The following is a 15556-nucleotide window of genomic DNA, read 5'->3' on the forward strand; positions in this document are numbered from 1 at the left end:
CACTTCATAAATACATTAATACACTGTATTGAGACCTCATTTATTCAGAACTTCCCCCTGATCTCCCTTTCTTCTGGGAGATATTCCATACTTCCACACACTCATGAGGTTAAGTTCTGCTACCTTCAGTTCTAGAAGTCGAATAATTTACATGACACAAGCATTAGTTTAATTGTGTACATTTAACACTGACACCATTCTTTGTATATATGTACAAGTCATGAATAAAGATAATTTTAATTTCATCAGGGCTACCTTCAGCCACAGGGTTGATCCTTGGTTGCTCTGTTATTCCAACCTCGTGTACCCCAATTTCTACTTCTTTTTCTGGAACATAAAAGTTAAATTTCAATTAGAAAAGAAAGGATCTCACACATGAGTAACTCATTTAGAAAGACAAACTGATCGTATTGGGACTGAAGTTGTTGGCTAAAAAGATACACAATTTATTGTTAATACACAAATTAATAGGGAAATTTAAAAAAATATGTATTATGAAAAAGAAACATTGTTAAAGAATTATAAGAATGAAAATTAATATTATTCCAAAATATAATATAATTATTTTTCTATTTTCTGCTGTTATTTGTTAAATTATATCTCCAAATAAGTAACACAACACTATCAAATCTTTTTTTTTTATTTAAAACCTAATTGGCTTTTTGAATAGTACCCATTTACAATTACACTAATCAAAAGATACATTGGTGCAAAAGTTTTATTGCATAGATCATACAAAAGGAATAACAAGAGTCTTTAATAAAAGAATAAGAACTGACAGAGGAACACTGAAATATTTCTCACCTACACACTTCAAACAATATAAAAAGCTGGCCTGTGGTTTGCACTCAAATCAGGTCCCTTAACTTCAAAATGTTTCTAAAAACCTCTCCCTATTCTGAGATTTGAACAACTCATGTGGCTCAATACAAAAACTGCTAACAATCAATTACTACGTTGTAACAATCAATAAAAATATTTTCTATACCATCCTTAGTCAGCTGTATATAGGTTATGAGTCATTAGTACAGTTAAAATCTAGTAACATACAGTTTTACGGTTCACGAACAACAGCTAGATCAATATCTTCATCCCTCTTCTTGAAATTATTTTCAGGCCTATCACTAAGTCAATCTTTTGGTGAATTAATTTGGGTACAAATAATTAGAAAAATATATACCTATCCAATAGAATTTAGAAGCACACAATGACCTTGGGGTCCAGAAAGAGAGACAGGAATTAGTCCTTCCCTCCCCCCTCCCACCGATTATCTATCAACGAGCACCCTTTCCTTCCTTTGTTGACTTTCAGAGGCGTCCACTTAATCACTAAGCCTGGTTGCCATGATCACTCAGGACAAACTGTAAAGAAATGTCCTGTTCTTAACTTATCTGTTGTAATGGGTTCATCGTCGGGTTCAAACACATCAAAGACGGATATTTGAAAAGACTGTAAACTACTTGAGTTTTATATTTATTTGAGGTATAAAAAGCACACTATAGCCAGTACCCACCACAACCACACAACACCCTGATGCTATAGTCCTGGCACTGCCCGTCTGCCTGTTTGTAGTTGAGGCAGGTCAGTCCTGTCTGCGGAGAACAAATCACATCCACATCGTCCGACTCTCTATAATCTCTATCTGTCCACCGACTGGGCTTGCGTCCCTTCTTGGTTGCAGTCTTACTGCAAAATTACATAGGTTATGTCAATTCTGGCTCATAATAAATTTATACGTCTACTATAAGAAATGTATAAATTCTTACGGCAGGGATGTCATACAGGAGGTTTTTATCACTTAAAATCTTTGCCTACTCATATCCTATTATTTCTGACAATGAGCACAGCTTGTTCACTTAGTGTTCCATTGTTTCAAATGATAAATATTGTTGAAGCTTATGATTGCCAACAATAATAAGAGTTAAATATTAAAAAAGCTTTATAATATAGAATTATTTCTCTACATTAAGAAATAAAATGCAATATTAAGTTTTTATTAGTGTTCTGATTTAACTATTTCTTTAAAATAAAAGTCAGTATGCGTTATTCAATTGGAACAAATCTAAAAATTATGTTGTAACCTACGGGTTTCCTCAAGGGTCGAGTTTGGAACCCTTATTTATTAAATGACGATGTTTCTAAATCGATAAAACATTCCACTGATACCTCTCAACTGTGACATGTTTGGTGCTTCCGGTTTGTGCATGCGTATCTTTAAAGTGGCTCACTTTAATATTAGATATATACGCAAATAAATTTGAATAGATAAGAGGAAAATTTAAAAAAATAATTTTTTTATCTTTAACAAAATGGCATCTATTGAAAACATTTCAAGTCAAATAACAAAAAAAAACACTATAGTTATAAATAAATTACCAGGCACCAACTATTTGAACAATTTTATTACAATTCCAACGATACTTGTTTCAACGAAATCTGTCATTGTATAAGCGAGCATGAACACAATTAGATGTTGATGTAGATCAACCCTGTAAAGGTACACTTGCACAAGCTGGGAGCAGAAGACATTTTGTCTTTCGATAAGCATCACCTGTTTTACACTGGTAATAAACATTTTACGACACTAACTATTTTGCAGTTTTTATAACAATTCCAACAGTTACTTTTTTTAACAAAATCTATCAATACATTGTGAGCACGGCCACTTTAAAGATACGCTTCCACAAGCCTGGAGCGTCAAACATGTCACAGTTGAGAGGTATCAGTAAAACAAAACATTTTTAGATGTTTGTGTGTTAAAAAAAAAAACATTTGAAAACATCATTTGCATCAATACTGAAGATCAATGGAAATACTACAAGACTGTTACTGACGTGGGTGGTGCTGCCCGATACTGGCATTGTATGTCCTTGATGTGACCGTTGACACCAGGACACAAGGAGATGCCAGCCTCCTGTATCTTAGAGAAAGTCTCAAAGTCCCCATCCTCGCTGGCAGGATGTGACACGTTCACCCACTCACTCCAGCTCTCCTCGCAGACTGGTTTGCCCTCAGTCACTGTAACATTCCATTCCATAGTTGTGAATATTTCTGACTACCACCAAAGCTGCAAGAATCAGGGTTTGGTAGTGTCTTTTTGAAGATAAGGGTACACTACATGAGAGAGAGAGAGAGAGAGAGAGAGAGTGAGTGGCAGCACTAGTAGATTACAAATAGCGTACTTTCTAAGCATAATAAACTCTAGTCAGAGGATGATAAAAGAATAAATTTAATACTGTATGTTGTAAGTTTTGTTCTAAGATTTTATCATTATACTCATTTGTTTCCCCAAGTTTTTTGTCATTTGTTGTAGATCTGTAATTAAAATTCAATAATTACTGCTACACCTTGGTGGTATCAACTGTCAAAGATTAATAATACAAGATTTTACATCATTGCTGTTTTCTTATTTCAGCAGTATTAATGTATAACATTCTATAAATAACTTCCAGCAACACTTCAATATTAATAGATAGTGGCAGACCCATGTTATAATATTACTGAGTGTTGTTCAATGAAGGTTTTGGGAAGCCTTTGATTGTAGATACTATAGTAAAATTTACTTTAGTTTACATAATTCCCTGGTCGAAAACAATGAGTTTAAGTAACAGATAACACTTTTTTGCTAAAATTAAAATTAAAGTTCTTTGTTGTCACTTCAAAGGTTCATAGTCCCTGTGGCATCTAATGTAATGTAATCGAATTAAAAATTAAAATTTGAGTAATTAAATTTAACTATTGAAATCCATTAAAGTTTGTGAATTACTCTTTCTCTTTATTTTGAACACTAGCAATAATTCATTAATTATGCCATGGCTTCTCAAATTACTCTCATCAGGTACGAGCACTGATTGGTTTTTATTAAATTATGTATTTTTATTAAAAAAATTACATCACTTAGTAACAAAAACAAGCATATTACAAATGAACAATTAAGCTTAAAAATAGTGTGGGGAATGTTACAGCATATACATTAAGCAAACTTGGCAAACATGTAAAACTAAAGTTTACAACATTTGCCTGACTCATGAATAAATAAACAAAAAATTACAGTCCAAGATATTTTTGAAATCAATTACAACTTAAGGGGCATTGGTAATAGTCTACAATTGATGAATATGAAATCTACAAAAATCTGCAGATGAAAATCCAAGTTGTGTAATTCTAAACGCAAATTCTCAATTTGGTTATTACGATACTCGGTCACCAGAATACCTTATTAGCAAATGATAACATTCCATTTGATAAAAATGTACCAAAAGTAGTGGTAAAAGTGGAACATAATCTCCACCTGAGGCCTACCATGTTATTTATCTTATTTTTTTATTGAATGTTTTTTTAGTAAAGGAAAAACAAGGACAAGTTGTTTTTATATTCCTTTAAGACTATAGATCTGTACACGGAACTCAAGAAGCAGAGAGAGAGAGAGAAGGTACAAGATGGACAGTAATGCTCGGGGCGGAGGGGCTATCCGCTCTTCTCACACAACTACACACAGTACCTGTACACTCAGGGCGAATATGCTTCACTGTCTCGGGCCAATCACAGTTCAAACTCTCCGGGTTGAACCACAAGAGTGGAGCGCACTCCCGCTCCAGCTGTTCCAGTCCCCTCTCGGTTTCAGCGCACTGGTAGTACTTGCTGCAGTCCCCGGGGTGTACCGACACGGGCTTCAAGACATCGCACGTCACTATCTCCACCACTACAACAGTTATGTTTAGTTCAATGTTTGATCCACCATTAACCTTGTGTGAAAACTTATTTATTTCAAATATGAGGATGGATGCTGTAAAATTATTGACTGGTTAAACAAGCTGCCGCATGTAATCTTTATTATTATTTTGTATTAATACAAAGATGTACAGATGGGTTCAGTCCTTGGCCCAGTATTTTTTATTACTTACGTAAATGATTTACCCGGTACTATTGCTACTAACCATGTAAGCTCTTTTATGTTTGCTTATGACCTGGCCGTACAAGTTAAATGTAATAATGTTTTCTTTGCTAATGTTCTTTCTAATGTTAGTGACACTATCGAGGAATGGTCAGCTGCCAATTCACTCTGTCTTAATAAAGAGAAAACCAAGACTCTAGAATTTTGTTTAAAACCGTCTAGCCAACAGAGCATTGATTACGTTAAATTCTTCGGGGTCATTCTTCAGAGTAACATCAAATGGATTAGGCACGTTGAAATGTTATGCAATAAAGTGTCTAAGGGTATTTTTATATTAATTAGGCTAAGATATATTGTAACTACAGACACCCTCATTACTGTCTACTATTCCTACCTCCATAGTTTCTTATCTTATGGAATTATTGTATATGGCAATGATTGTAACACAACAATTATTAATTTTACAAAAACGTGCTATTAAGATTATAGCTAATGTAAACATAAGGACTCATTGTAAACCTTTATTTAAAAAGTATGGTATTCTTACAGTATCTGCACTGTGTATTTTGCCTATATTTTATACAAAAAGAAATTTACATGCCGTACCTACAAATAGATCTGTACATACCCATATGACTATAAACTCAAATTCTCTTAGAATATCTCAATGTTGTCTTAAAACCACTTTAACTTGTTTTGCTGAAACAGACAATAAACTCTACAACTCTCTTCCTTCTCATCTTAAATCTGTTTAAATTAACTGTTTCAAGAAAAGTGTAAAAAAGCTATTGATTAATATCAGCCAATATGATATCAGTGATTATTATACTGCAATTGGATAGACATTTGTTATTAGGTCTAGGCAAAGTATATCATAAATGATAGTTCATGCTGAATTTGTTTCTGACACTGTTATACACTGTAAAGATGTTCTGGCAATAAAGAATTTGAATTTGAATAAACTACATTGGGAGTAATATTAACATCAGTGTTAAAAAAAAACCTGTAAGATAACTTAACACATTTCAGAATAATTATGATTTTAGAAATGTTATTTTGTTAATATGTTAAGATTGTATGAACTCAAGAAGGGCTGAAGTAGCTGTTACACCAGGTGTAACAGATCATGTTTGGTCTTCCCTTAAAGACATTTTTTAATTTATTCCATAACCATTCAATATACGCAGTAGAAAATCTTCAACTGCACTAATATAATACTGTTTTTTTATTTCTCATATAGCCAATGTAAGGAAACAGAAATGAAAGATTAATGGCCTAAAAGAAAATAGACAAAATTCTTACTGTTACAGGAGGGCAGAGACTCCTAGGGACACTCATTTATCATAATTTTTTTTGGAAACCAGATTGATTATAATGATACAGAGTATTCAAAATTCACCTGGTTGTTCACTTGTTGTGGTAGTAGATGTTGTAGTGGTTGTAGTTGTCGTCGTCGTCGTCGTTGTTGTTGTTGAAGGTTCTGTCACCAGTTCAGTTGTTGTCACTGTTGTTGGAGTTGTTACAGTCGTGGACCCTGTTCACGAAATCATACTAAATATAATAATAATAAAATTAAAAATCAAGATTTGTAAATATTTAATACAAAACAATGGTCGTTTGATAATGAAATTAAGTGTTGTAGTTCATTTCAAAGTATTTTTACAATTCTTTACAAAAAATGGACAGACTGGGAAAATCCAGCGTTCTAGTGCATATTCCATGGTTTTTCAAATGCATATTCTTCACTAGAAATATATAAATATGCATAATACGTGAACCTAAAGTACAATAATTTCTCTGTTAATATTTGTTAATAAATTATACATATACTCGGATGTAGAGAACAGAAAAGTGATTCGCTTCAAACAAGGTGCTCAAATAACCAAACAAATGCTGCGAAATTAATGTTCGGTACAACTGAGTCATCTCAAAATACAGACAAGTCTGAAAGTTTTTTAAAAATCCTGTAATAAAATTAACAGTATATTTTGAATTGTTGAAAGTTCCTGGGTCTAAGTCACAGTGACTACTCTATCTGAATGCTACCAAAAACTATTGAATTAACAACTTTAATATAACCCAAGAATTAAAATTACTCCTATTACATTGTGAGATTGGTGTTAAACAGATATACTTGATAATCTCCTGCACAATGTACGATGACAGGTTGTGAATACCTCGCAAGGGAGAACGGAAAATCAAGCGATTTTACACTTTGTGTACATTTTTAAAATCTTAATGTCATGAGTCATTTATTTTATTTTAACGTAGAATTCAGTGTATGACAGAGCAAATAAAACTGATTACAGAAATACTGACCACAGTGACACAGCACTCTAATCTCGTAATCGTCGCACTGTCCTCGACACACCAGTCCTTGCTCCAGGCTACACTCTACATCCTGCATTGTTTCCTTGTAGTGTTGATTGGTGTAAACAGTGCGACACTCAATGTCTGCCATCATCTCTCGCGCACACTGTCCTCTTGCGGCCGACTTCTACACACACACACAATAGCTGCACTTACAGCTTGAAATCCATAGAGTACTAAAATCTTACACATTGTATCTATATGAATAGAATATATTTAACTCAATGTTTTTATATCCGAGTCAATAAACTGATGTCGTAATATCTAAAATTAAGTAGTTCATCTCATCTGTGAATCAAACCTAACCTACTAAGTAATACCCGTTTCCAGTTCCCTCTTCTGTTGAAGGTTATACAAACACTTGTGATTTCCATTGTAGACTAAAAATCTTAATCAAATAAATCCAGTTTGTAAAAATTAAAACTGTTAAATTTACTAACTTCATAAATTTGTTGCAATTTTGATGAATGCAATTTCTTTTTATACTGTTCCAATCTTTCTTTAAATTATTCTTGCCAGATTTAAATTTGACTTAAATACTAGTTGTTACAGCTTCACAAGTAATTTTCAAAATAGATGGGTGTAGCCTTCTTAGTGAAAGCATCTATGATGTAATATGATGGGACCCTATGATAATTTTTAAACAGAAGTATGTATATAACTGGTACTTATTATTACAGTGCCTATGGGTCTGAGTTTATAAAGTTAAATACAATATTTACTGATTCATATTTGTTTTGTGAGTGTTGGGGGTAAACATTTCTGTTTCCATCAATTACATTTCTGACACCAGAGTTGAGTTTTTCTGTCCGTATTCCTCGATCATGAAAATATATATCTGAATATATATATCATGAATCGTCAGGGTAACCTACTTCGATCAAAAGCATCTACCTCCAGCCTTTGTGATCTACTTTTGATCTAAGTTATCCCCAGTGCCATAAGAAAATAAATACATGATACATATGTAGATTTTCAAGACTTACTTTGTTCAAAAAGCATCTACTACAGGTCCTTGTAATCTACTTCTGGTCTAAGAAATATTTAAAGTACCATGGATGAGTTGGCTTTTTTATAACGATTAAGAAAATATACATACTTCAGTATGACTGTGGTCAAACAGTTTTTACTGTTTAAATTCACTTCCTGACTAATTTACTTACAATTTCACAGTTGAGTTTGTTTTGTTCCCTGACCAAGAAAATATATATGTAGGTCTCGGAAACCACCTTTTCTATTTCTGGTCTACAGTATTTCTGGTCCTATAATTAATTTTGATTTTGTTACCACCATCAAGCAAATATATGTATACCTACTTAAATCTACAAAGGCTACTCTGGTAGAAAAGTAACAGCTTCCATCACCTGTGTTCTGCTCTTGGTATAAGTTGAATAGCCATTGAAAATCGTTGAAATTAAGTCCACTCAACATTACAAAAAAAACGTGTAGGCTATAATAAGTATTGCATGATAGAAATCTTGTTTGTTGGATTGTAACTTAGTATGGGAAAGAATGGCTTGCTGGGGCATGTTTGTGTCTCCGTTCTTCCATAAAGCACACTAAAAATGTCATACACACGCTCAAGGTAACCAACCAGTTTTGGGTTTGTTCATTTACAGCTTTCTTCATTAAGGTGAGTTTTATAACAGGTTTGAAATAGTATTTCTAATGTGTTAGATGGTTTAAATTTGTCACTTGTGTAATCAGTAGTAAAAATTAGATAGTAATTTTGTCTTTACAATTTGCATTTACAGCTGATCAAGCAATTTATACTTCATACAAATTTAAGTGTCAACAAATGTTTTTGCCTCTTTGATGAACTTTAGCTGAAAGTGTCAACAGCTGTTTAATGTCATTTAACTTTAGATTACGCGTCATACATATTTTAATTATTTTCCCGAATTCTTAAATATTCCGACAAACTTTTCTTACTTTTATCTTCATAAAAACTTTCCTCAGAATTCAACAGATATATACAAAAAAACCTGTTTGGTCCTGTTTTCGAGATTAGTTCTCAGCAACGTATTTAACCATTCATTTTTATTTATAAGATTTGTGTTCTCTTTTCTTAAAATAACTTATAGCTTCATCTCCAGGATAGTTTGATATATCCTATCAAACTGATTGTAATGTTTTCAAAATGGAGGTACCCGTTATGGAATGGGCTCTCAACAACTGGCGGTTAACTCTTAAGAAACATGGCCAGTAATCTGAGAATCATCTCTGTGCAGAATTTGCAGATTTGAAGATCCCTGGCTTGCTTGGTGATCCATTCCATGTTAACTGTTTACCAGTTCTGCTGGTCTCACAAAGTCGACCCAATGTCTGAGATGCTCTTAGGATGTATTTTAATCCTGCATAATTTAATATTTACTTTCCTTATGTTCCAACAGCCAATGTAATTAATTGGTTACCTTAAGTCCCTTGGCGTAGAACGCAGCAGACTTGAAATCTCTAGGGGAAGGCAGTGGTTCAATGTCTGACTCCTTTTTGTCCGGAATGGGCTGATCATTGCTCATCCACTCTGACCAACCCGGGACACACTGCATGGCCTGATCCTGGGCAGGGGTGGTGGTGGGAGGAGGGGGACTGGGGGTGGTACAGGGCTGGCCAGTACATGTCTTCTTGTGGCGGGAACAGTAACTGTACAATAGTCAGCAGTTAATTACAATGTTAAATGAGTACAATTCCATAAAACAATTATTGGTGCCTAGGATGTTACACTATACTTTAGGCTGGGCTTGAACATCTTAAATTATGACCATTTTATTTTCTCTTTTAACCATAATGTATTCAATATTTTGTGACATACTTTACCAAAATGATTAATACTGTAAGTGATCCCAACAGTTAAAAATTAAACTTAAATTACCTTCTGTTTTAATACATCAGTGATTGTGTCATTGATTTTTTTGTATCACTGAACAATGGAAAATGTCCGGAAAAATCCTGTTTCCTTCACAATCCTTTCATCGTCAAAAACAAATTGCTACAAAATGTGTATATATAAGGTATCTCAAACTGCGGGATAACTTTCTCCAACAGCAAAGCTCTTGTCAAAGATTGGGAAGAGAGGATAAGAAACATTTATTGGAGTAGAGCCACAGGATTGAGACTATCCAAAATGTTTATCTCTCCTTACGATAAAGGGTGGGCAGCTCTCTTGGATCAGAGTAAGGATGATATTAGGGATGTTGACAGGACATGGCCCCCTAAGGAAACATCTTACGAGGGTGGGTTTCATCTACTGACAAATGTAGACTCTGTGGAGAAGAGGAGGAATCAGCAGAGCATATTTGGTTAGATTGTCCTGCTATCTTAGAAACTCGGAAAAGAACAGGACATCAGAGAACAAGAGCCCTCAAATCTGATCGGCTTCTGCAAAAGCCTTGGATTTTGAGGACACAAATTTAAGTAAGGGAGGCGCAAAGGTCCTTTTAGGACTAAGCGTGGGGACAAACCATCCTTTTCCCTCAGGACAAAAAAAAGATATCTCATAAATGAACGCAAATGTGAAGAGTTCGGCAAAACCTCACTTAGATTTGTTCTGTGTTAAATACCAAGAACTCACCAACTGTAGCAGTCATCGCCCTCCATCAAGTCACCTTCAAAGTACTCCTTCCCATCAACCGTGAGACAGACAGGCTTGCACTCGGCCACAGGCACACAGACTGGGTGTGTGATGTTGTGGTACACCTGACCCGGAGGACACGGCTTCATCTGGCAACCTGTTCATCATAGCTTGCTGGTTATGCCACAACAGGGAAACAGCAAAATGAGAATACAAAATATAAAATCAGCACATTTTTTCGCTTTTGTAAGATTTATATTATTTCCTAATCAGGTCATTTTGGAGTGACTATTAGGAAGCGTATGATGGGCAAACTCAGATTCTTGTGAAAAGTCAAGTTAACTATAATTCTACGAGACAACAAGACACTTAAGTAATATTTCCGACAACAGCACTACAGGGTGATTCATGAAGTTCTCCCCCCACTTCTACAGCACATTGTACTAGTAAAAATAATGAAAAAATGTTATATAAACATAGGTCCGAAAACGCCTTCGTTAGCGAGTTACAGCTAGCGAAAAGATTTCGCCTGAATTCCTGGGTAAAGAGTAAAATAAAGCCATACTGAACTTTTGGAAAGGTTAATTAAGTAAGAAATATCGTGGATTCTTATGTATTTTTACCTGATAAAGCTAATAAAATAGGTTTCAGAACTGTACCTGTAGTAGTTTTTGAGGGATTCAGGGTTAAATGCAAAATATTGGGGCACGAAACAATGTTTTTTTAAGTTTGATGTACAATAACTTTGTTAAATTTGGTAATAAATACATAAATCAACAAACATTAATTGTAGAGAATTTAATTTTGAGAAAATTTATATAATCAAAGTCTAAAATAAAACAGAAATAAGTACCAAAAAATCGATTTTATTCAGTATAATACATTACTAGTTTTAAGCAAAATTAATCAGGTTGGGCCAACCGTACGCACCTTTTTATAATAGATGTTCGAAAATGAGGCCATCATTATCAATACATTTTGCAGCACGTTTGTGTATTGCTTTTGTTGCATTTCTTAATTTTTCAGGACTTCCCTGTATCTGCACAGCCGAATCCATAATACGGGCAATTAATTCATCACGAGAATTCACTTTTGTCTTGTATACAATGCTTTCATCCATCCCCAGATGCAATAATTCCAATGGAGATAGATCTGGTGATCTTGGTGGCCAAGGGTGAGGCCCTCCACGACCAATCCAGTGTCCAGGAAAGTGATGATTTAAGTAAGCAGAAAACGGCACGTGAAAAGTGGGGAGGTGCTCCGTCATGCTGGAAGTACAAATTTTGTCTGAGATGTAAAGAAACATTCTCTAACAGCTGCGGCACCTCTTCTTGAAGGAAATGCAAATAGAACTCAGTATTTAGGCATCCAGGTAATATGAAAGGTCCAATCAGCCGATTGTGCAAAAGGCCACACCAGACATTGACGCTAAATCGGTGTTGAAAGTTCTGTTCCACTACCTCATGTGGATTTTCTTCTGCCCATGAGTGTTCATTGTGCAAGTTATTGACACCATCCGAGTGAATTGTGCCTCATCCGTAAACAAAATACGCTTGTAGAGTTGATTATTAATATTCAAAAAGTTGCAAAACTCCAAGCGAAGCGGACCATCTCCTAGCTGTAGATGTTGAACCTTTTGTTTATGAAACGGATAAAATTTGTTTCGATTAAGTGACCTCCACACCGTTGACTGCGAAACTCCTATCCGCCTAGAAATACGTCGTGTACTTACACCTGGACTGCGATGAACAGCATTAATAACAATATCAATCATCAAGTTGGACAGCTCGTTCATAATTGGTTCTAGTACTTGGTAGTGAATCCCTGTTTCCCGAAGAGTACGAAAAGTTCCTGAAATTGTTTTGTATCTGGAATCCTCCTATTAGGGTAACGTAGTTTATATTCTTCTACAGCAGCTCTAGCATTACCATTACAGTAACCCAAAATAAAAACCATATCAGCGTATTCCTCTGATGTAAATAAGTAAGGCATTTTTTTGCTGAACAAACATTCGAATTATAACTCACAGAAAAATTGCATTCAATAACACGATTCACAGTACTCGATCTCCTGCTGTAGCTTGCAAAACACCACTAATACACAGTTCTAACGTAACAGTACAGAATACCATTGTTGATCAGCTGTTATTCGTGCGTTACCAACTTAGAAATTAATAAAACAAAAAACTGCATTTCGATGATTAGTAAACAATAATAGGAAAATGTTTGCTTCATTTATTTTGAAACATTTGATGTAAATTTTTACTTAAAAAAAAAATACAACGTAATAAAACATGATATTTTTATTTACAAACAAATTTATTTAACAGTTAATCTTGTTTTCTCAATTTATCTCATCATTAAGGAACAAACATTTTGTTTTTTGTTTTATTTTAACTAAATACCGTACAGTATTTCTTTACAGCTAGTAATGTATTATACTGAATAAAACCGACTTTTTGGTACTTATTTCTGTTTTATTTTAGACTTTGATTATATAAATTTTCCCAGAATTAAATTCTCTACAATTAATGTTTGTTTGATTTATGTATTTATTACCAATTTAACAAAGTTATTGTACATCAAACTTAAAAAAACATTGTTTCGTGCCCCAATTTTTTGCATTTAACCCTGAATCCCTCAAAAAACTACTACAGGTACAGTTCTGAAACCTATTTTATTAGCTTTATCAGGTAAAAATACATAAGAATCCACGATATTTCTTACTTAATTAACCTTTCCAAAAGTTCAGTATGGCTTTTATTTTACTCTTTACCCAGGAATTCAGGCGAAATCTTTCGCTAGCTGTAACTCGCTAACGAAGCGTTTTCGGACCTATGTTTATATAACATTTTTTCATTATTTTTACTAGTACAATGTGCTGTAGAAGTGGGGGAGAACTTCATGAATCACCCTGTATAAATAATGACAGAAGAGTAACCTTAACTATTGCGTTCCTGTTGGAATCTTTAAAAAATTGCTAATTTGTAACCATTTTTGAAAAATTTCTTAAGTATCAATGTAACTATACCTAATGTAACAGTTTTAACTATTGCAGGTCTATCAATAGTACCAAGTGAAGGTACAGATCGATGATCCAGCAACAGGACCAAACACTTTAATAATCTGAGCTAATACAGCAGACAGAGTGAATCTGAATAAATACTAGAGGAGAACATAGTAGATCTCCATATCTATTTGCTGAGAGTGGTTTATCTATTTAAAGTATATATCCTGTTTGGTGTTTCTTCTGATTTGCTGGTCGTTTGAAGGCACTTTGTAAAGGTGATTGACTATCAAGACTAGACACACGATTAGAAAATTTGTACAGGTGATTAACATTAACTTGTAATTGGAGTTGAAGAACATTGGAACTACGAGGGGGTACCCAAAAAAAACCGGAATTGTATTGCTGGCAGCCGGCAGCGTGTCGTACACATTCCTGCCGCTAGGCGTGTGTCGCGCAACCCATTGCGAGCTCAGTGACCCCAGTTCCGTTGTCCTAGTGCATTCTGTTCGTTCGTAGTGACTGTTTTCGCTAACCCTGTTTTGTTCTTGTTTCGTTTTTTGTCATGGCAAGTTTAAGTGAACAACGTGCAGCTGTGAAATTTTGTTTTTTACTTGGTAAAAATGCTGCAGAAACTATTTTAATGTTCAATACAGCTTACAAAGATGATGCTATGGGGAAAACTCAGGTCTACGAGTGGTTCGCTCGATTTAAAAATGGCGACATGTCGATTGAAGACAAACCTCGTTCTGGACATCCATCAACCTCTCGAACGGACGAAAATGTTGTGAAAATTCGTGAACTTGTGCTCACCGACCGTCGACAGACAATTGAGTAACTATCAAAGAGTAGTGGGTAAACTTGGAGCTCGGTTCAGCGAAAAGTTCGCCAGAAAAGACCCGATTTGTGGCAGACTGGAGACTGGTTCTTCCACCACGACAACGCACCGGCACACACAGCCATCTCAGTTAGGCAGTTTTTAGCCAAAAACGGCATGGTTCCGCTGCCCCACGCACCTTACTCACCTGACGTCACTCCATGCGACTTTTTTTTATTTCCACACATGAAAAGAGGCTTGAAAGGTTAACGATTTGACAGCGTTGAAGAGGTTAAGAAAAAAACGAAGCTCGAGCTTGCAGCCATTTCTAAAGATGACTACAAAAAATGTTTTGATCAATGGAAATACCGTTGGGACAAGTTTATTAGTTGTAATGGAGATTATTTTGAAGGTGATAAGGTCGTATTGTAAAAAATTTGATAATATATAATTTTTATAAAATAATTCCGGTTTTTTTTTGGGGTACCCCCTTGTAAACTGGCATATAATAAAGATCTGTTTGCACCATACATATACATTATATAAAGCTTCTAAAGAAAACAATTATTTTATATATTATTTTCTCAGATCACAAGCAAGTCAACTGAGTAAAAGAGCATTCACAATAAATACAGAATAATTTAAACACACCTTCGACGCAGGTATCCTGCTGACAGAGTACTGACAGAGACTTGTACATCAGCGTGTTGTCACAGGTCTCCAGTGGGCAGGTCTCCACACATGGTTGGTACTGGGAGCAAGTCTCATCACATTGTATGGCTGCAACACAACACAACTGTTGAGTTATTGTCAACTTGCTGTCCGTAATATCATCTATCACTCCCCCCTACTGGTGTAACATCTCCTGGCTTCTGCATCTGTTCCAGTTTCCAAGCCA

General features: G+C 34.8%; 1 protein-coding gene across 1 annotated transcript in view; it reads right to left on the bottom strand.

Annotated features, from left to right (window-relative positions):
- Positions 1–15556, bottom strand: part of LOC124366884 (hemocytin-like) — a 184518-nt gene that overhangs the window by 58657 nt on the left and 110305 nt on the right. The window contains 9 exon segments of the mRNA XM_046823484.1: positions 256–327; positions 1514–1686; positions 2835–3018; positions 4502–4702; positions 6294–6428; positions 7214–7391; positions 9679–9907; positions 10836–10992; positions 15310–15438. Of these exon segments, the coding sequence (XP_046679440.1) occupies positions 256–327; positions 1514–1686; positions 2835–3018; positions 4502–4702; positions 6294–6428; positions 7214–7391; positions 9679–9907; positions 10836–10992; positions 15310–15438 (1458 nt within the window).

This window comes from Homalodisca vitripennis, chromosome 7 (genome assembly GCF_021130785.1).
Source record: "Homalodisca vitripennis isolate AUS2020 chromosome 7, UT_GWSS_2.1, whole genome shotgun sequence".
Lineage (NCBI taxonomy): Eukaryota > Metazoa > Arthropoda > Insecta > Hemiptera > Cicadellidae > Homalodisca > Homalodisca vitripennis.